The sequence below is a fragment of the Vulpes vulpes genome, chromosome 15 (genome assembly GCF_048418805.1).
Source record: "Vulpes vulpes isolate BD-2025 chromosome 15, VulVul3, whole genome shotgun sequence".
Classification (NCBI taxonomy): Eukaryota; Metazoa; Chordata; class Mammalia; order Carnivora; family Canidae; genus Vulpes; species Vulpes vulpes.
The window spans coordinates 110,546,236-110,568,680 of NC_132794.1; the positions used below are offsets into that span (position 1 = coordinate 110,546,236).

Consider the following 22,445-nt stretch of genomic DNA (forward strand, 5'->3'; position numbering starts at 1 on the left):
CGTGCCACACTGCATGCACGGAGTCCGTGTCACCCCAGGTAGAAAGGACCAGCTTCTGAGAAACACACACAAGGGTTCAAATCCTGTCTCCATTTACCAGCTGAGCAAACCATTTGGCTTCACTGAGCTCATACTCTTCATTGTAAAACAGGGGAGGGAAAAACCCACCTGGCAGGTAAAACCCACCCGGAAGGATGAATATCAGTAAAGACAAAAATTAGTTTTACTACTTAGAGAATGTGGACTTTGGGGCTGGCATACAGCAGGTGACCAGTGGAGTTCGTGAATAGTAATAATGAGAATTTATATTTCTTTCCACTTGGGCACCATGCTAATTGCTTTATGTGCTTTATGCATTGAATGCATTTCATGCATCTGTGTGCTTTTTGCATTTAATTCTCAAATGAGCCCCTGGGGGCATTTTATTATATGACCATGTACATCTTATGGATGACACTGAGGCTTGGCAATGCCATGCACATGTCCAAATTCATGTATGTGTCCCAGGCCACGCACCTACGACCAGGACTCGACCTCGGGTCTCCCTGGCTCTTCCCTGAGTCCCTGCACTCACAGCCCTACCTGCGTTCGTTGATAGCAAGTTGTCTTCCTCTCTCTCATGCGCAGTGTGCGGGAACGCTGTCTGGAGGAGCAGAAAAGGAGGCGGCAGCGGGCTACCAAGAAGATCAGCACCTTCATAGGGACCTTCCTCGTATGCTTTGCACCCTATGTGATCACCAGGTGAGCCCGACCAGTGGGACTTGGGTTTGGGAGGGCAAATCAGGGCCCGTGTGACCTGAAATGGTCACCGACCTCTCTTGGATGTAGGTTTCCGCAGCAGGTGTGTCACGGGTGACAGTGAACTTGACAGGTTTGGTGAGAGTGGTGAGAAGCACATGCTTTTTCTCTCTGGCCCTCGGAACCAGAAGGGATGGAAATGATTCCCCACCTTGATTCCCAAATCACATCATCTAACCCTTTAACCTCGGCCCCAGCCCCAAGAGGCCCCAAAGGAAGGGAAACGGGGAATGGAGGGAGGAAGATGCCCTGCCCTGGTTGGGTTACTACTGCCCATCAAGCACGGTGTGGTCTCACCTCCAGGCGTTCTCAGCCTGGACACCCTGGTCCACAGTAGGTGCCACCTGCCCTCTGCCCAGGGAGCAGGGAGCCCACTCTGTGCCCAGCCAGGTAGGCTTGCTTATCTCACCGCTCTGGGGAGCTCCTGCCTGTTAGCCAGGAGCCTGCCACCTTCACTCCCATCCGCCCCCCGCAACCCCATCATGCTGTAAGTTGCAGCTCGCTGACCACAGGGCTGTGCATTCCAAAAGCCACCCTACTCTACCTGCAGGATTTCTCTCTTGTGCTTTAGCCAGAAAAAAAGCATCATCCCATCAGTTTTGCACACTGGAGGGGGGAAAAAAGACTCACAACTCTATATCCAAAATGGCTTAACTATTTGGGAAGCTGACAATAAAAAGAGACTTTGGTGTTTGATTAGGAGGTGGATGTTGAGCCAGGGAGGTGGGATCTGCATGTGTGTGTGTGTGTGTGTGTGTGTGTGTGTGTGTGTGAGAGAGAGAGAGAGAGAGAGAGAGAGAGAGAGAAATTGGAAAAAACACAGCCAGCATCCCAGCGTCCTCAGCTGGCAGGGGGAAAGACTCCTGCCTGGCTGTCCACCCCGGGGTGGCCTTGCCTGCTCTGGGGAGGAGGAGCCCACGGTAGCCAAGTGTCTCCGTCCATCCTTATCCTGAGCCGACATCTGATGCCCTGTAGAAAGCTATCTGCTTCCTTTGGTGCAGGAGAACATCTGTCCCCCCCTCCTAGGGGCCCTGCCGATGTGCAGACAGTGAGCCTGGCTCCCCCACGACAGCCCCCATCTCTTCTCCTCTGGGAGCATCTTCCACTGTCTCTTCACAGCTGCTTCCTCTGGCAGAAATCTCACTTTACATGTAGGCCCTAGGACGGTCTGCAGGTCCCTGCATAGGTCTGATCTGGGCAGAGCACAGCCATGTTCTTCCTTCTAGAACCGTCCACTAGACCTCAGCACTGCTGACATTTTGGTGGAACTCCCTTTGTGGTGGGGCTACTCTGTGCCTTGTAGGTGTTCGCAGCACGGTGTCTTCTATCCACTACTCACCACTACTTCCCTCCTGCTCCCCGGTTAACAACTAGAAATGTCTTCAGACACTGCCCTGAGGACCAGTGTCACCCCTGGTGGAGAACCCTTGGTCTAGATGCACTACGTCCAGGCAGGATGCCAGAGTTTGCATGGATCAGGTTTTCCAGGGGACACGAAGCCCAGGCAGTAACAGGAAGGTGGGTTTCTGTTGCCGTCCAAAGGCTGAGGGGGCCGGGCCACAGGGTGGTTACAGCACGGGCTCTGGAACATGCCCACCTGGGCTCAAACCACAGCTGCACTTACTCCTGCTGTGTGACCTTGGGCCACTGATGTCACCTCTCTGAGCCTCTGGCTTCCCATTGAAATGAACAGTGCCTGCCCCTTAGGGTTGTTTGAGGATTGGAGGGCTTGGAGCATAGGGACGTGGGCAGCACAGGCCCGGTGTGGATGACGTCGGTGGTTGGCACTCCGTCCCTCGTACTTGTAGCCACACCTGGGCCAGCCTGTGACTGGGTGGTTCGTGCAGGGAGGGGATTAAATCCAAGGAGGCATGAGGCATCAGGTGGGGACAGCAGGCAGACGCCTCTCCTCTCAGATCCCACAGGGAAGGGGACCGGTGGGCTAATGATGGGAACTTGAACCCTCAGAGGAGAATAGGTAATGTGGCTCCAGCTTTAAACTATCAGATTTTTCTCTGGTTTAATCTCATTTCCCAACAAAATTTCCTTTTTTTTTTTTTTTTCTGATTATAGCTTGGTTCCTCTAATGGTGCCCAGAAAATAACGTTTCAGTAAAATTGATGGTAGATTCAGAATGCAATATGTTCCCTCCAAATGGATATGATGCATTTGGGGTTTTTAAAAATATTCGCAAAACTCTTCATCTTTTATGGGGATGAATGGCAATGTACTAAGGAGGAAAAGCTATGCCCAGAAAACCTCATATATACAAAATACGGCTCTGGTGAAGCCACTCCTAGCCCCACTGCCACCACCTAGCCAGCTCCTGCCTTGATTTTCTTTTCTTTTTCTTTTTTTTAAGGGGTGGTGGTGGCAAATTTTAATTTTATTTTTCTATTGAAGTATATACAGTGTTATATTAGTTTCAGGTGTATAATATTCAATAACTCTACACATTTCTCAGTGTTTGTCATGATATGTGTAGTCTTGATCCCCTTTATTTCACTCATTCCCCCCACCCATTCCCCACCCACTGCTCCCCTCTGGCAACCACCACTTTGTTCTCTATATTTCAGAGTCTGTTTTTTTTCTCTCTCTTTTTTCTTTGTGTTTTTTTGTTTTGTTTTGTTTCTTAAGTTCCACATATGAGTGCAATCATAAGATATTTGTCTTTCCCTCACTGACTTGTCTCACTGAGCATTATATTCTCTAGTTCCATCCATGTGGTTGCAAATGGCAAGATTTCATTCTTTTTATTTATGGCTGTACTATTCCACTGCATATACACTACATCTTCTTTATCCGCTCAGCAGTCAGTGGACACTTGGGCTGCTTCCGTATCTTGGCTATTATAAATAATGCTGCCATAAACAGAGGTGTTCATATCTTTCCAAAGTAGTGTTTTTATTTTCTTTGGGATATATACCCAGTAGTGGAATTACTGGATCATACGGTAATCCTATTTTTAATTTTTTTGAGGAACTTCCACACTATTTCCCACAGTGGCTGCACCAGTTTGCATTCCCACCAACACTATACAGGGTGGGGGGTTGTTGTTTTTTCTCCACATCCTCACCAACACTTGTTATCTCTTGTGTTTTTAATTCCAGCCATTCTGACAGGTGTGAGGTGATACCGCATTGTGGTTTTGATTTGCATTTCCCTGATGATGAGTGATGTTGAGAGTCTTCTCATGTGTCTGTTGCCCATCTGTTTGTCTTCTAAGGAAAAATGCCTATTCATGTCCTCAGCCCATGTTTTAATTGGGTTATTTGTTCTTCCTGTATTGAGTTGTAGAAGTTCTTTTTATATTTTGAATATTAACCCCTTTTTAGATATATCATTTATAGATATCTTCTTCCATTCTGTGGATTGCCTTGTCACTCTGTTGATGGTTTCCTTTGCTGTGCAGAAGCTTTTTATTTTGGTGTAGTTCCAATAATTTAATTTTGCTTTTGTTTCCCTTGCCTGAGGAGACAGATCTAGAAAAGTGTTTTTACGGCTGATGTCAGAGAAATTACTGCCTGTGTTTTCTTTTAGAAATTTTATGGTTTCAGGTCTGACATTTAGGTCTGTAATCCATTTTGAGTTTATTTTTGTGAGTGGTGTAAGAAAGTGGTCCAGTTTCATTCTTTTGCATGTGGCTGTTCAGTTTTCCCAGCACCATTTACTGAAGATACTCTCTTTTCCCCACTGCCACCCAGCCCACCTGGCTCCTGTCTTGGCTTTCTTGAGTGAACAAAGGAACCATCCAAAGCAAACCTCATGAAATATGCAAACATTCCCTCCTTTCATTACAGCACACATTTTTCCAGCACCTTTTCTGTGCAGAGCATAAAAAAGACCCTGTAGAGGAGGCATGGGTTGGTGAGGTCCTGAAGAAGGCCCCCTCGGGGTACACTGACCCTGTAGATATGGCTCTCTCACCCAGACAAAACACCATGTCATGCCATCCGACAGGGATTTGGGTCCAGTAGTTCTGAGGCAGGAGTGAGGTCTTTCAGCTGGAGCTTCCTGGACGAGGCTTGTGAAGGGGATTTGGTTATGCTGGAGGGACAATCCAAGCAGAAGGAACAGCATGAGCCAGGTTTATAGCCCTAGGTGGTGTTCACCAGTCACAGATTCCTTTAGAGCATTTGAACATGGCCCGTCTGAATTGAAAGCACTATCAGCACTGTAGGTGTAAAATGCACACTGGGCTTCCATGGCATGAATATATACACTTTTTGTATTGATTCCATAGTGAATGGTGATGTCTTGGATTAAATAAACTATACAATTAAAATTAATTTCACCTGCACCTTTTCACACCTGTGGCTTGCCTTCTCTTCCTGCTGGACAGCCCTCGTCTGTAGTCAGAGAGGCCTGAAGTATGAGGTGTCCTGACGCTCTTTCTCCCAGCACCATCTTGTCTGTGACCCCTATCTGCTTATATTACCCATCCTTCACTGACCAGGAAGCCCTTGGAGCCCCCATCCCTGCTGCGCTGCCAGAGTGCTCAGAATTTTCTGCCTCACTTCCTTCTCTGTCCAGTGTCCTACTCAATATCAGAGTTTATCTAGGAGCATCCCTGGAGTGGCCAAATCACTGTCTCCCTCCACCACATCAGGGGCACTGAGGCAGAGACTCTTGGAGGACTTGAATGAGGGGACATCAGCCAGGGAGGGCAGTTGATGGCTGGCAGACAGTCCCCATGGAATTATACTCCTCTTAGAACCACCTGCCCCATCCATACCTCTCCAATGACTGAGGGGAGAAGAGATCCTGAGGAGGTGTGTAGTGTTTATGGTCACTGGAGGCCCCAGGCACACGCCAGGGAGATGGGCATATGCCAGCGTGTTCATCACATGCAGGGAGTTCTCTGGGCTCCAGGTGTGTGCTGGGCATGGTCAGAGAAGATCACCAAGGCTCGTCAAATGACTATGTTGTACTAGGATTCTCCAGAGAAACAGACAAGTAGGATAGATTGGTAGGTAGATAGATATATAGATGAGAGATAGATAGATGAGAGATAGATGATAGATAGATAGATGATAGATAGATAGATAGATAGATAGATAGATAGATAGATAGATAGATAGATATAAGAGAGAGAGTCTGAGTAGTCCCACAATCTGCCCTCTGTAAGCCAGAAACTCTGGAAATCTGAAGGCCCCACTACCTGGGAGAGCTAGTGGTAAAAGTCCTGACCCCAAGGGCTAGAGAAGCTGAGATGAGATATTCCAGCTTAATCAGTGAGGCAGAGAAAAAGGGGGTGAATTCCTCTTTCCTCTGACTCTGGCTCTGTTCAAGTCCTCAGTGGATTGGCTGAGGCCTACCCAGTTGGGGAGGGCAATTCACTTTACTGAGTCCACTGATTCAGATGCTAAGTGCATTTGGAAAGAATGTTTAATTGAGGCACCTATGGCCAGTCAAGCTGACACATGACATTAAAGCATCATCACACAGTACTCCTGGGCTCAGACCAGCTGACTGCCCCTCAGCAGGCCTTATGGAGAGCCACTCTGCCCTGGGACAGGCAAAAACTCAGGCAACAGGGCAGGGGTGGGCCCTGGAGGGTTCCAGAGCTCAGGAGGAAGGAGTCACCTCCTTGTTCACCCAGCACAGGGTCTCCTGGGGGCAGTAAGCATCTGTGTGTCTCTCCAACCTGCCAAGTGCTTGGCTGATGATGGTTCAGGTGAATTGAGCTCAGCAGCAGTCTGGGCCCTAAAGAGGCAACCAGAATCTCAGACAGGTGTGGACTTGCCAGGGGTCAGGTTCCTGAGGTGTGGGGTTCCCAGCTTCATGAAGGTTCAGAAGTACCAGGAGGCAGCGTGTAGGGCAGGGTGGGCCCATGAACTAGGGGTTACATTCTGGCAACAGGTTAGCTGGGCCTGATGTGGCTGTGCCTTCCGAGCCCTTTATAGTTTGTTCACGTGTTCTCTTCCTGAAGTCTACAGCACTTCCAAGGGTGGGCTGGGCAAGCCATGGGAGCTGCACTCTGCAGATGGGGGAACTGAGGCACAGAGAGGGAAGGAAATACAGAAGTCATCGGTTATCAAGGCACAGGGAGCTGGGCAGCCTGACCCCAGCCTTGGACAGGCATGGAGCAGCCCCAGGGACTCTCCTAGATGCAGCACCCACTCGCTCTTCTCTGCCTCGCTCCTGTGCATGGAAATGACAGTCAAAACCACTGAGGCAGCAACTGGCCGATCCTGTGGGATTCAGAGATAAACAGCTAAGAGCCAGCTCTGTCTTAGAAACAAATCCGGTTAAGTCCCCCTCTGTGCCTGGACCAGTGCCACCGTCCACACCTGCATAACATCCCCATTTCATCCTGAGGCTCAGATATGTTCTAGCCTCACCCGATGCAGTCAGTGACTCGGCCGGGGTTCCAGCTCGGGTCAGCCTGGAAGCAAAGTCTGTGCACGGGGTCTCATGTTGTGCCCCTCTGCACTGCACCCCTTTGTTCTCCCCTGAGAACACAGTGGCTCCTGCTCTCCTCCCAGAAGGAAGTAGGAAGGCACCCTGTGCTGTGACCCACGCACAACCAGAAAGACACAGTTTGGGGGATGGTTGGGAGCAAGGTGTCCCCGTGTCGCTTAAACACGACACTGAGCTGCTGCGGGGAAGCTATTTGCCACCACCCTGCAGTGCCTGCCTAGCCACGGGACCTACTACTTTCACCCAGTCCCACCTTATAAATGGGGATGCGGGCAAGAAGGTGGGTCCACATCAGGACCACCGTGGTGAACGCCGGAAGCTGGCAGAGTGGGAGAGGGGAAGGGGCTTCTGCTGTCACCTCTGCCACCTTTTAGAGCTGATCAAGAAGATCTGGCTGGCTGGAAGGGGGTCCCCACCATTCGCATCTGCCTAATAACTTTCTTAGATGGGAAAGCATCATTCTTGGGTCAAGAACCATTCAGGCCTTCAGATCAGTTCTCCAGCTTCCCTTCTTGGAGACCATGAAGTCTTTAGACCCACACCTGTCACCTGTTGTTGGACACCTGTAATGCACCTGGGAGGTACCAGTACACACCTGATTGTACCTGGTACAGCTCTCCTGCGAGGTAAGTATGGGAATCCTCATCTTACAGAGCTTCAGAGAGGTGAGATGAGTTACCCAAGGTCACAAGAGTAGCAACTGGCAGAATGAAGGGTTAAAGGTCAAGGTCAAGCATATTGGCAATCGTTTAGCGTAGCCACCATGCTCCATCCCCAAAGCCTGGGGCCTAGGCGACTGGAAATACAGAGATGCCCACCTATAGGGTGGATACCTGTCCAGCTTCTTATGCCCAAGCATCTTATGCTGTCACCATCTCTGGGTGAATGCAGACATAGCACCCAGGGTCCTAGGGGTAAAGGCAGGTAGAAGAGGTGGTAGGTTCTCATGGGGTTACCACTGACCACCTGGCTGATAGCAGCTTGGATAGAGCTGGAGTAGGGCCCAGAGGCCATCAACTTTGGCAGTAGACTTGGTTGGCACAATGCCTGATGATGCAGCAAATACCTTTCAGAAAGGCAGTTCTACCAATTGTACCAACCAAAGAGCCACTTACACCTGCACCTGAGGGGCTTGTCACGTGACCGTGGAAAACATTTGGAAATCTCCACCTTCACTCTTGAGAGGAGTCACTGCCTTCTACTACGCACTCATACCCCCTCCCGTGTCCTTAGAGCCCTGAGGGGTCACATTTGACTTTTTCCAAGTGTCTGAACAGGATCTGAAGATCCGCAACAGATTCTCATCCAAGAGCTCTAATTAAATTTTTCTGAATTAAAATTCACATGTCTAGAAGCATTCGTAAGGCTATTATCTCTGCAGCGACATATGCTTACGAATAATTATGGTTGTCCCAAATCACCAGAGTGCGGCTTTGAGGCATTAGTGAATCTGACAGCACCATTGTTATGGCTTTTCAAAGTCATGGAATTATGTAGATGGCAGAGGGGTTTAATATGCAGGTGGTTGTCCAGTGTTCATATTCTTTTAATAAAACGCCTTCCATTCTAATGTCTCATGAAAATGTAAATTGTCAGCTTATTACTTACAGGTCTTCAAATGCACAAACCAAGTTCTCCAGGAGTCTTAGGAAGGCATCAGGCTGGCTTCCCAAAGAATGTTCTGTGGCCCATGTTTCCTTTGGTGCACAGCGTGGGTGTGTGCGCGTGTGTGTATGTGTGCGTATACCCATGCGTGTGTGTGTGCGCACGGCAGCGGGAGGAGGAGAGATGATGGAGGTACGGAAGGTGGACAGACTGGGCACTAATTTACCACTTTACACGTAAGAATTGAAGGTAAAGGTCTTTGTACCCTGGAACTGAGTCGAGGAGTGAGGGGGGACAGCCTGGTCACTGGCGCCCACAGCCCAGGCTTCAAATGCTGGTTTTTCCATGTCCAGGCTGCGTGGCCTTGGTACATCACTGCGCCATGGGGCCTCCTCCTCCGAACAGTAGGGCGAACACGGTGAGGGGCATGAGACAGTGTTTGTGAAGCGGCCATCAAAGCCCTGAGCCCCAGGGGACCCAGAAGGGTTGCTTGGTCTACGGCTGCTGTATTACTGGTCCTGCCCTCACCCCAGAACACCCCAGTTTCTCTGGAGATTCTCACTGTCAAGCAGAATGGAGACACTGGTCGCTCTGAAGGTTCAGAAATGTCTCAGCCTTCTGGCAAAAGTACCCCCATCCTCCCTCCAGGGAACAGGACCACCAGGCTGCTGAGCAGGGATGACACCTGGGGGTGGGGGCTTCCCTGCCTCATCGTCCCTGTGCTGTGACAGCCAGCACAGACACCTTCCAGTGACCAGGATCAGAGGGCTTTCTGCTGAGAGGAGCATGGCTTTCTGGAAGAATTTCCACCAACAAATATAGGGCAAAGAAGTGGGGCCGGGCACGTCAGACTGGTGGAGCGAGGGGGGAATCACCCCAAGTCAGAGAAACACCGGTCTCTGTGCTCTGCTTCTGATGTGTTAACAGGCCCCCAACCTGTTAGCGTGTCTCCCGCTACTCTAGGTACTCACAGCGCATCCCTGAACCACCTGCAGCAGAGTCTCCTGGAACACTGGAAAAGCAGCTCCTGCCCCTCTTCACCCTCCTCAGGCTGTCCTGCTGACCCAGAGTGTGAGCTCCCACCCCAGGGCCCCTGAGTGGGGAGCTGTGTCAGGGCCATCTGGGGCAGGCCTGTGTGCATTCTGAACACATAAGCATAAATGTTTCCCCCTGACTAGAACCTGCTGCCAGTGTCCAGGCCCGTAGTGATGAAAGCATCTCTTTGCTTGGAGGCCCTGACAAACTACACACACGGGCTTTTCAGAGCAGGAGTCATTGTACTGTGGACAGGGGCAAGTGACAAAGTCCCCGGTGGCACGTGACCGAGGCAGAGGGGTTCTCGGGCTGGGAGAGATGTAGAGCTCATCCTGTCCCGTCTCCGCTGCTGGATCTGAAGCCCAGAGTGGCCTTTAATCAGGACTCGGGCAGCAGCAGGTGGAACCGGGTTTCCATGTAGGAGACACTGGCTCTCTGAGTCTCGATTCCCTTGTCTGTGAAATGGAAATAATGATATCCGCTCTACAGGATAATTGTAAGAGGAGAGATCGTGTACATCAAGTATTTTGCCCAAAGGGGACATGCAGCTGGGAATTATTATTACTGAACCAGGCAGAGAATTCAGACTTTACATAAAATCTCTGAGAAGCAAACGAAATAGATTTTTATCTCTTAATTATCTAGTGGTGAAATTTTACATTGTCCTGAATAATTTTACACTGTGAAACCTAGAGAACTTGCAAATAATAATGTTGATCTTGCTGGATGGTTTAATGATATTTGGCTCTTTTAATAAGTCCTCTCGGGAGAGCCAAAAATGTTAAGACTGAATTTAGCAACATATAGGAGAGAAGACATTTTGGAGAAGCCATTTGGCATCACATAGCAACAATGTGCTGGCATTCAGCTATTTCATTGTTATTATTAGGTGTGAATTCTAAATTCAGGGGTTTTGTCCCCTTAAAGTCATCACTTCCCAAAATAGGTTTCTTCAAAGTACAGCTTTCCCGAATGCTAACAGCTCCATTTCCCTTTTGGGGCTGACAAGGACACGAGCAGAAATGAGGCCACGTTCTCCCACGAGGTCAGAGGGCAAGGGTAGCCACTGCTTCGGGAAACAGAAGGCCAAATAGTGGGAGGGGGGTGCTTCAGAGTGGGTTCATTAAGGGTCTGTTAAAAAGTGGGGTATTGCAATGGAGTCTGGAACCCTACCAGCTTTCTCCTCCTTCCCTTTGTGAACAAGTCCTCAACAGCCTCGACCCAAAGAGAGCCAGGAAGAGCACTCAGGTTGGCCGCACAGAGCGACAGCCCCAGCCCAGTCCTTTCTGAACCTGGGGCCGCCACTGCCTGCCCCAGGGAGCATGCAGGTGCCAGATCCCAGTTAGAGCACAGGCACTGGACCTTCTGCTCTCGTTACCGGCTGTGTGACGCTGGGCAACCCCTTCTACTCTCTGGGCCTCAGTGTCCTCATTTGGCAGTGGGCATGGAAGAGGGTACCTTGGGATCTCCGAGCTGTGGCCTTTTCTGTCTTAGATCAGTGCTGGATAATATCCAAATATGGCCAAATATGCTGGACACGCTTGAGAAAGAGTAAGTGGCTTGATTCGGGGGGAAATTCCATTTACACAGAGGAAAAGGCTTGTACTTCCTCACAGCTGGCGTTAGCACCACTGAATGGAATCGTTTGAGGGGGCTCGGGGCGACTTTCAGAAAAAAACCCCTTGGATACATGGGCTGTGTTTCCTGTGGGTCATGAGGTCACTTTAGGGTACCCTGACCGCTGCTGTGGCCAAGGGCCACCAGAACCACAGCCGTGGGAGCAGGCCTTTGTCACCTACAGATTCTTCTTGATGCAAGACGTACTCTGAGCTTGGTAGAACGCTGGCAAAATTATACCCAGCCCTCCCTCCCAGGCGACTTTCTTAGGAGGGCAGAGCTGGATTTGAAGCAAAGAGTCTCTTCTCATTGTACAGATGATCTTTTTTTAAATATTTTATTTATTTATTCATGAGAGACAGAGAGAGAGAGAGAGAGGCAGAGATGCAGGCCGAGGGAGAAGCAGGCTCCATGCAGGGAGCCCAATGCGGTACTTGATCCCAGGTCTCTAGGATCAGGCCCTAGGCTGAAGGCAGGTGCTAAATTGCTGAGCTACCTGGGCTGCCCACAGATGGTCTTATTCAACCACCTTGCTTTTCATATAAAACCCAAAAGCCCAAGGAAGTGAAATGACTTGCCCAGGGTCACACAGCAGGACAGCAACTGAGTTGAAGGCAGTGGCCAGGACACTGTTAGCCACTAGCCTATGTCTTAGGTGAGCCTGGGTTCCAGAGTCAGACCCGCTTGGGTTCAAATCCTGCCTCTACAGCTTACTGGCTGTGTGACCTTAGGCAAATTACCGAACCTCCTTGGACATCTAAAATGGAAATAGTCACCTGCCCACCCCAGGGCTCCACAAAGTCACACGGGTAAAGTGCCTGTTACTTGGGGAGCTGGAATGAACCGAGTGCCTGGTGGATGTCCACCGTCTGTTACTGCTGCTGCTGGAAACTGCAGTTGGGACGGCCCCAGAGAAGCTGAGGCTGGGCCGGGAGGCCGTGCTCTGGGTAACGGCCTCCCTGTGTCTCCGCAGGCTGGTGGAGCTGTCCTCCTCGGTGCCCATCGGCTCCCACTGGGGGGTGCTGTCCAAGTGCTTGGCCTACAGCAAGGCTGCCTCCGACCCCTTCGTGTACTCCTTACTGCGACACCAGTACCGCAAAAGCTGCAAAGAGATTCTGAACAGGATCCTCCACAGGCGCTCCCTCCACTCCTCGGGCCTCACGGGCGACTCCCACAGCCAGAACATTCTGCCGGTCTCTGAGTGAAGGACGCCGCTCTGGCCGGAGACTGAGGAATGAGGCAGCTGGTGAGAAGCGGGGAGGGAGGGCTTGGGGTCCTGGGTGGACACCGCCAGCTGCCACCCACCTGGCCGGCCCGGCCATTCCTGTTCCCTGGCCTGCAGGGCCTCTGAAGCCTGCTCCCTGGTTCCTCAAGGGCAGAGGTTGGATGGTCCCTATTTTGCACCAAAGGATGAGCATGGTTACTCGCTCTGGCCTTTCTTTCTGAGAAGCTCCTTTGAGCTCCCGGACTCACCAGAGACTCCCCAGGAGTGACGCTGAGGCCGGTCATGACCAAGGACACGCGGTGCTGGTGGCAGGTGGGGAAGCAAGGCGTCCTTCCTAATTACTAGGCGTTGGGCTCCATGCTGAAGAAAAACAGTGGTCTCCACGGGACATTAATCATGCTGAAAGTCAGGTTGGCGGTGGCCATTTGGCCTTACATCCAACGTGGCTACTCTTCTCCACATGGTAGTGGTGGCTGCTTTAACCCAAATATTATCCAGCTGGTACTCACTGAATTGTGCTCAGCTGGGACTCTTGGGACCCTGAGCCCAAGGTGAAAATGTTTAACAGCTAGCGGCTACCCAATTGTTGCCGAGCAGCAGTCTCAGAAATGGTTAAACTCTGGTTCCCCACCTCCCCCCCCCAAAGCTAACGTTTGTGTGTGTAGACAATCTTAGCATGAAAATGGTTTAAATAAGCAGGTAATACATGTAATAATGTTCTTGGAGGTCTGACCTTGAAGTCACCTTCTTCTGATTCACACATCATAACTTTTGGAGCCGAGGGGAGGCAGGAAGAAGGTGGCTGCCTGGGGCCCCCACCCCTGGTTGTGACCTGAATTTGCAGGAAGCCTTTCACCTTGTCTCACACATCTTGTTCCACACACCCTGGGAGATGCACCCACCAGAACTGGCCTGGGCAGGGTTTTAGTGTTGGTTCTAAAGCACTGGGTCCCATTATCCTAGTAGGCTCCATATCTAGTCTCCTTGAGTCTATCAACAGAAAGTAGAAGCTGTCCCAGGTGACCAAGAAAGTACCCCGTGCTCATGAAGGGAGAGTGACATTTTTATCGAAAACTATAACTTCAGTACCTATGCCAATCCATTAGCAGCCCCATCTTGATTTATGAAAAGCCAAGGTGAGTGGGCCGTGCTTTCTGCCCATCTGTCTTTGTTTATCATTTCAGATGACGTGTGAATGCTAAGAGCAGCTATTTCTCTGTCCTCTGTTCTGATGCCTACAGGGTAGAAAGGATGGGAAGCGAGCGACAGACTCCGATGGCTCATTCTCTCTTTCCAGCTCTGGGTGTCTTAACTTTGCAAGTGCAGCGGGGGGAGGACACAGTCCAAGAGGGACCAGGTGGGAAGAGCCTGATACTGTTTTACTGCCGGGGGGCCCCAGAATGGAAAGATAGAGGTGTGTCGTGCGTATCTACTTGAAAAGATATTGTCTTCTTTTACCTTAGCTCCTCATTTAGAAAACAGAGAGCTGAGCCTGGCCTGGTCTTGCCTACTTGCAAGGTTTTCCTGGAGACTAGAACAGGGACAGACGTAGCTTCCAAAGCCTTGGCACCTGTCAGATGTAGTTGGAGGTGTGCTCACATCTGCCTGGAGCAGTCAGTGGGGCGCATCCTTTCCTAGTCCCGTGTTCAGGGACATCATGTTGGTAGCTTCAAATCAGCCGCGATGGGAACATTTGTGCCAAGAAAATTAGCAAAGGCTACAAACCAGGACTTTTTGTATGCTGAGAGCTGGTTGTTCTGCATCTACCAGCACACCACTGCCCAGACGTGACTTTGTGTGTTACGGAAAACTGGCTCTGATTCAGAGCACATTAGTTTGAATCATGTTTGACTCACGGCAGACGTTCATTTTTGTGGGACTTTCTTAGTGACAAGGAGCTGTTCGCCACCCACCTTGTCCCAACACCAAAAGTACCCATGAGGTCGAAAACAAGTATGTATCCAAGAAGATACACACAATTGAATCTGAAAGTCTCCCTTTTCACACAAATTTTCTCAAAATTGGGTGACAGAGGAGTAGTGACCTAGTAGATGAGGCCAGTAGACAGTCAAGTTCAAGCCACAAAATGTGTTTTCATCGATGTGACTATGTCAGATCCTCTTTCTGCCTGCTCTGTGTAGGCAATATATTATACTCCCAGAAGCAACTGGATCTCTTTTACCTCTTCTTGAGTTAAGAAACAAAAGATCTGTCACCCACACCACCATGCATCCTAAAAAGATACATGTTGGAATTTTGGCCAAGCATCTAGGACTGCGAAAACAAAACAAAACAAAACAAAAAACCCCACAATAAAACCAGTCATATTGGCATCATGGAGATGAAAGCCCAGATAAGTTAGCTGAGGGGGTGTGTCCACTATTGTTCAGACAGGCATTGAAGGCCAAGGAGAAGTACGGAGGAAAACACTGCATTAGCGGTCAGCACCAACCAAGTCTGCTCTAATTACCTGTAGATGAATGTCCGTATTCATCTCTACCCAGTCTCTAATATTATCCCCTGGCTTCATTATTCCCAGGTGAATTATCTACCTCATTTGGTAATTTGATTTATCCAACGTGACATGGGTTTCTCAGGTAAAACACTCCGAAACAGCAAGATCAGCAGCCTGGGAAGAGTTACTTGTCCTCAGTCTAGCGTGAGGCTCGATGTGTAGGGCCCAGACTCTGGTGGACAACTGGACCAGGTGGGAAAGCATATTGGGAAGCTTGGAAATGAAGCCTGGCCGGGAGGGACCATCCAATTCCTAGCCCCACACCGTTTCTAGCCCTACGTGATCTGAGATGTAGGTCAAATCCCCGCCCTTGGTGGCTTTTTTTTAGACACTCTGCAACTATTCCAGCTTTTTCTTGCACTTCTTCTCGAAGGAGAGAGGACTTCCGGGCCCTAGGACCCCCTAAGGATCTGCCAGCTCAGACGAGGGTCATGGGGTTTGTGTGTCTCATGGTCAGCCAACCCCCCTTAGATATGCCACCAAGAACCAGCCTGTTTTTACTTAGAAATCGGCTGGGTCATGAGGGAAGTTGACTGCAGCCACCTGGTCCCAATGGTCCATTCTTTCTGGGATTCACTTCAGTCTTCTGAGCTGTCGCCCTGAGCAATAAACCTCTCTCCTCGTGTTTATGAAATTAGTTTTCTCTTTCATGGTGCCTTTCTCTCTGAGAGAAGACAGAACAGGCCACACCCATGTCCTGGTTGCCACCCATTTACACACGTGGGGGCAGGTAGACGATGCCTGTGGTGTGGCCTCTGGCTGTGCATTTCTAGAACTTCATCCAAATGCAGGATGACCCAGGCAGCCTATGGTCTGAATGAGACTATTTTATCAGGTGCCAGAAATTCCTTGCATTGGCTCCTTTCCTTTGGACCATGAGCATCCCAGGGAGGAGCGAGGTCCTGGCTATATTTGCAGCTCCCATCCCCTTTCTGGAAGGTCTAAATCATCTGGAACAGAGCCTTTGGCCCTTGAGCTTCTTTTATCCACAAGAATTGCCGAGGGAGCTTGTTTAAAATGCAGATATTGGTCCCCTCCTCAGATATTGGTCCAAGGAGGTCTGGGCAGGACCCGGGACTCTGCATTTTCAAACCTCCATGTCCAGGTGACTGCTGCAAGGGACCTGCCCACTCCTCCCTGAGAAAGGTGGCCCTGGAGACCTGGATAAACTCCATGGAAAACTGCACCTTTCTAAATATCTGTTTCATCCTGTATCTTTCCCCAGTTCTCCAGAGAGTTCAATCTCCAGCCTCATTTAAGGGCTGAGTCATTTCGTTCTCAGAGCAACAAAGCGCTCACTCCATGAAATTCTAAAAACCCATCCTCAGAGGACTCTGGTGGAACCCCTGCCACCACCCCTCAAAGGTATTTGCAACGTAGCCTCATTCCATTCCATGGGGCTCCCGGGTAGTAAATGGGGGTGTACACGGCGCATTGGCAGAGCATGGCGGCACCAGCTGGCTCTGGGTCAGGACACTTGGTTAGAGAGAAGGAAGCTGGCACCTAGAGGGGCCCACAGGGACACTTCCCTGGGTCTCGACCCCACCTCTGCCTGGGCAGCCTGGCCGTGGGAGCTGATGGCGTCCCGCCCCTCTGCCACTAACTGCAGCGCCCTTCCCACCCAGCCTCACACCCCAGGAGTGGAGCCAGGTTGAGGCCAGGCCAGAGGGAGACATTGCTGGATGCTGACCCCTGCGTGTGGGTCTTTTTAGGGTTCCTCACTTCATCCAGCAAGGCTGACCCTGCCAGGTGCCCCAGGAGCAACTCCTTGTAATCACAATGGTCCATAGTCCTAACAGCTGGTGTGTACTGAGTGAAGCCTACATGCCAGGCACAGCACTGAGTGTTTTCGGGTAGTGTTCCCGTGAATCCTCACCATAACCCTAGGACCTAGGTACTATCATCTCCTTTTCAGACCTCTGGGAAGATCAGTAAGTCCTGGGGCAGCAGGTAGAGAAATTTAAGGGGCAACGCAAAACAGAGGCATGGTCTGTTGGTCTCCGGAAGGGTAGGCTAGTGCCAATGGGAAGTCCCCCGCTGCACCCAACTCGGGGCATCTTTCCATCATCAGCAGAGGACACCCTGCTCCCAGCTTCTGTGCTAACACCCATACCCACCAGCTGGGCCCCAGGGCCCCTCCCATCCCACGGCCACCACTGGCTTGGAAGGGACTCTTTTGGATTTCTCTTTCTCTATAGTGTTTTTAGGAGAATTTGGGGGCCAGGGGGCGGGGCTGAGCAGCAACCTCTGCACCCAGGATTTATGGTTCCCAGGTCCCTTGTCACCTCCAAGAAATCTGTCTGACTAGATGTCTTAGGTATCTGAGGATTCGCTGTCAACCTGAATTTTCCTGAAACTCTGGACCAATAGCCGTATGACATCAGAACAACACAGCACTGCCCTAGCACCAAAGTCAACTTCTTCATGCCCTGAAGCCAAAAGGGTTTCTGTGGAAGACCCTGGTGTTTGCTTAGGACCCTGGGCTGAGCCAGCCATGAGGAGAGGATGGGTGGAGGTGGCCTCCTTGGTTTGCTTTTAGGGGTTCAGAGAAGAAACCTGGCTGGGAGCAGTGCTTTGTAAGCTTTGTGAGTGTCTCCACATTCCCAGCAGGCTCCCGCTGTGTCTCAGGACCAACTGGCCTTTCAGCCCAAAAAGAGCAAGTCCAACCCTTGGCCTGCGGCCTTTGCTCTGCTGCCGGCTGAAGCCCTGGCCTGGTGGAGGAAGAGATGCAGGAAGGTCAGGCTTGCTGTTGCCTTTCCAATTCAGATGTAGCCACGACTTCGAAGTCCTCCTCGTGCCTCCTTCCACAAATACAGGGCATGAATTGCTCATCTTCCCAAGGAATTTGTTTCAGGGAAGTGGCTAGGACACATGGCCTAGGGCAGCCTGACCTAGACCTCACTGCAGAAACAGTGGCCTTCAGGGGGAGGGGGACACCTAGGAAAGCAGGGTTCTGGAGCCGTTCAGGGAGTGGCACATGGCAGCTGCAGACTCCAACCCAGAACTGCAAAAATACTTAGCTGTCACTCCTTAGACATTTACTGAGCACCTTCTGTGTGCCTGGCCCTGTGCCGTGTCAGCCTCTGGAAGAGACAAGAAATTACAGTGTAAGACGGGGCTTCCCTGGAGGTGTGTGCACCCTACTGGGAGGTGCAGGGGCTGAAGCACATGGCCAGTGGGGAAGGAGGGTCTGGAAGACTTTGGAGAGGCGAGGACGTTGGCCCAGAGTGTGTAGTAGGGACGAACATATGACAAGACACAGAGGAGATGTGAATGTGCCGGTAAGGAGTTTCGTGGGCTTAGAGCTGTGTGTCCAGGAACGGTGTCAGGTGAGCCCAGAGGAGAGAAAGTGGCTCCTGAGATCTGTGGCCCATGGGAGATGATCCATATCTTGAAGTTCGGAGTGCCAAAATTAGGTGGTTTAGAGAAAACGTGGGGGACATTGACATGTATTTAGCTACCAAAAAAAAAAAAAAGAAAAGAAAAGGAAGAGAAGAACAAAGGAAGGAAGGAAGGAAGGAAGGAAGGAAGGACAGACTAAAATGCATTGCATTGATTTTCAGGGGCAGCTACATTTAGCAGTGTGAGGGAAGAGAGTGGAATTCGTTCTTCAGAAACCAACCACACTTGGCCACTAGGCCAGGGCACATCCCTGACAATATACACGATTGGTAACAAAAGTCTATCTACAGCAGTGAGTGTACACATTCGGTGTCAATGCAGGGCCCTAAAGGGCACCGCCACAAAGCCCCCTGCGACAACCGGAAGAATTAGCACAACAGAAACAACCACGTTTGCGAAAGTTGTCCTCGTGTTGCGTAGCGGTTCAGCCACTCTCCCTTCACACCCACACTGTCACCGGGCTTTGTACAATTCGCTCTCGCAGTGTGTCATGCAGAGACGTCTCTAGCATTTAAAGGTCAAACATTATGAATCTCATCAATCCTAGCAGTGCTGTAGTTTATCACGTATACCCATATTTAAGGATTTTTAAAATAATTTAGGCCGTTGACTCAAAAGACCGTGGATGCCTTTGGGAACGCTCGTGCTCTTAGGAAGGCAGACTCTAGTGGTATTTCCGGTGTCCTTTCTCCCACGGGCCCATGGCTCTGTCATCAGTATCCTACTTCTTCCCTGGTGCAGAAGAGCTGTTGGACGTATTCAGGAGAATCTAAAGTCCATGTTTCGATAGTTTCAAAGAACCTGAAATCTGTATTTGGACACAGAAGCCCACTCTGAGTTGTGAGAGTCAGATCATCCCCATCAAGGCCCTGGCCTCTGTAACACTCACTACTGTCCAGAGGGAATGCGTTGGGGAGAGCATCAGATGCCTTCACATGGCACACCATTGATCGGTTCGCCCAAGCCAGTCCATTTCCTGATGACCAGGGCAAAGTGATGGCTCGTGCCTGGTTAAGATACCAAACACTCAGCCTGCTTTTGCCTTGGCCTTTATGTCATTTAATACCAAATCCTTGTTTGAATTACTTGTAACCAAACCCCATGCTCTAAAAGCCTTTAAATGCCAAGTTCCCCTGCAAACTGAAATCATTCCAAACCTCAACAATTCTGTTTTACAACAAGCATGTAAATATAACCTCTTCTGGAACATTTGAGGGACGTTTAATGAGGATGGTGTCTCGCCAAGCCCATCAGGGTTTCCCAGAGGGGAAACTTGTTAATCGCAGGTCACAAACAGCGTTGGAAGTCCAGTGACATGTCATCAAGGTGCCTTGCCTTATCCTCATTACCACATGGGGCATTTTTCTAAACCTTGGAATAGGCCCATCTTTACATTTGTAGGCTCATTTGGGAGAAGAGATTCAGACCCTTGCCATTTGGACATATGTTATCCATTTTGGTGAAACAGCTCCTAGGAGGACCTCAATCCATCCCTCCGTTGTGGTGTCCTGTGGTGAGTCACCCCCCCGCCATTCATCCTCCCTAATGGAGCATGCCTGTCTCCCATACAGAGGCTTTCCCCTGCTCAGTACCCACTGAGAGAACCATCACTTCTCCTAAGTTTGAGGAGACTAGTTAGATTTTACCCTTAGAACTCACAGAAGCTCCACATAATGAGAGCACCAAAGTCAAATCCTTTGGCTACCTTGAGTTTTCATAGATTTCATTATTTTTTGTGTGTGTGTCTGTGAAAAGAGGGGTTGGGGGAGTTACACCATCCATAGCTTGGGACATCCAGAGAACAGACCAGTAGACGACAAAAGGGAGCCCACATTAAAGAAACCTAAGGAATGTGCCACCTAGTGTAGGGTTCCATGGGGAAATGTACTTTCTATTTGGACACTAGAAAAAATATTTTTGGAAACCAGGATTTAGAAAAATAAAAGATATTTCATTCCCAGAGACAAAGTGATCTGCAAACGGCTGGCTCCTGTACAATGTTCTATCCCAATGTCAGACCCATAGGAAAATGGGTATGTTTATGTTGGAGCAAATGTGCCCGTGAACACGTGCGCCGTGATTCTGTGCGCCCTTGAGTTTATGCATATGGGTGAATGTTCACAAACTGAAGCAGCTGCATACTAACTATAAAAAAAAAATGAAGCAAAATTTTAGCAGCCTCTAATGTTTGTTAACATCGTAGCTTTAACTTTATTTTCTCCTAATTTATTAAACAGAAGTATAGCTCCACTAAACACACACACACACACACACACACACACACACACACACGCACGCACACACACTAGAAGCCCTTCCAATGTGGCAATATTACCTTTCATGTAATACACTTGCCAACACTGTTTTTCTGTTGCAACAAGACTCAAGATTTTTGAATCCAAGGCCTATGTTGCCTGCTCTGTTTACAATGGCTTGTGTTTTGTGAATACATATCAAATGTTGTAATATATTTTTATGATAGAATCAATAGTTAATACGGGGGGAAAGTATATATTGTGATTCTGTCCAATAAAGCCTCCTGTTATAAAATCTTGTCCACACTTTGATGACCTGGCGTGAACACATTTTTATTATGTACAAATTAACTGTTAGAAATGCTGGTGATACGTGACTTCATGGTGGGACATAAGTTTATACTTCTTTTCTCTCCTGTCTTCATGTATTGTGTTCAATTTCCCCTCCATCTCCAGCTGCCCCAACCCTCACACAGCCCTCTGAGAGGTAGGTCTTCATCCTTGGGGCCATCTCTTACTGGCCCCAGCCCACAGCAGCCATCCCCTCCCAAACACATCCTCCCAGGGAGGGACTGACTGGCTGTCTCTGGGAGACACGTCCCCCACCCCTCCCAAATACCATGCACCTTTGCCACCATGGGCCTATTTCCTTAGGCTTTGCTCGATGACTAATTGCTGCTCGATGACCAGTTATGGTGAGGTGTTAGGTATCCCCAACATGCCCTCAAGGACCCATACACAGTCCCTGCCCTGACCTTGGTGGGCCCACAGAAGCCTCCAGTATGGCCACAACGCAGGAGGCCCCCCCTTCCCTAGGTGTGCTTGGAGTGAGGTCCAGGCCACTGCTCTGATTAGGCCTCTTCCTGCCCTGCAGAGCTGAGCTGAGCTGAGCACCCAGCTGCCTGGAGGAGGGCTGGGGTGGCCTCAGGGAAGTGGCCTGAGGGTCTCAACCCAGTCTCCAAGGAAACAAGGAAGAAGGAAGAGGGAATTGGAATATCCTGGGAATGGGCAACCTGGGTGGCTCAACAGTTTACCACTTGCCTTCAGCCCAGGGGGGATTCCTGGAGACCCAGGATCAAGTTTCATATTGGGTTCCCTGCGTGGAGCCCACTTCTCCCTCTTCTCCCTGTGTTGTGTCTCTGCCTCTCTCTGTGTGTCTCTCATGAATAAATAAATAAAATCTAAAAAAAAAAAAGGCATATCCTGGGAATGGGATGTTCCAGCCACCAGGGGCCTCGTCGCCCCCATGGGACACCTCTGTGGCTGACTACTGGAGGAAAGACCCTTATAGTGACTAAGGGTATGAAGAGTTTGAGCTTCCTGAGAAGCTCTGAGAACCTTTGTGTTCCAGATACTGTGCTAAATCTTTCCAGAGCATCACCTTCTTCAATTCCCTAATACTCCTATGGGGTTGGTTTAATTTTTACAATCAGGTGAGGAACTGCTGAGGAACTGTGATGGTAAATGTAATGTGTCACCTTGACTGGATCATGGGGTGCCCAGGTATTTGACCGAACCTTATTTCTGGGGGTGTCTGTGAGGGTTTCCAGACGAAATTAGCATTTGAATC

General features: G+C 49.9%; 1 protein-coding gene across 2 annotated transcripts in view; it reads left to right on the plus strand.

Annotated features, from left to right (window-relative positions):
• Positions 1-21,187, plus strand: part of GPR26 (G protein-coupled receptor 26) — a 30,577-nt gene extending 9,390 nt beyond the window's left edge. Inside the window, exons 2-3 of one of the 2 annotated variants that reach the window (XM_072740318.1) lie at positions 628-741; positions 9,790-11,725. In XM_072740318.1, coding sequence (XP_072596419.1) covers positions 628-741; positions 9,790-9,889 — 214 coding nt within the window. In that variant the 3' untranslated portion in view covers positions 9,890-11,725. Of the gene's footprint in view, positions 1-627; positions 742-9,789; positions 11,726-12,451 lie in introns of those variants that run through there. The other variant, XM_072740317.1, reaches the window with a different exon arrangement.
• The last annotated feature ends 1,258 nt before the right edge of the window (positions 21,188-22,445 follow it).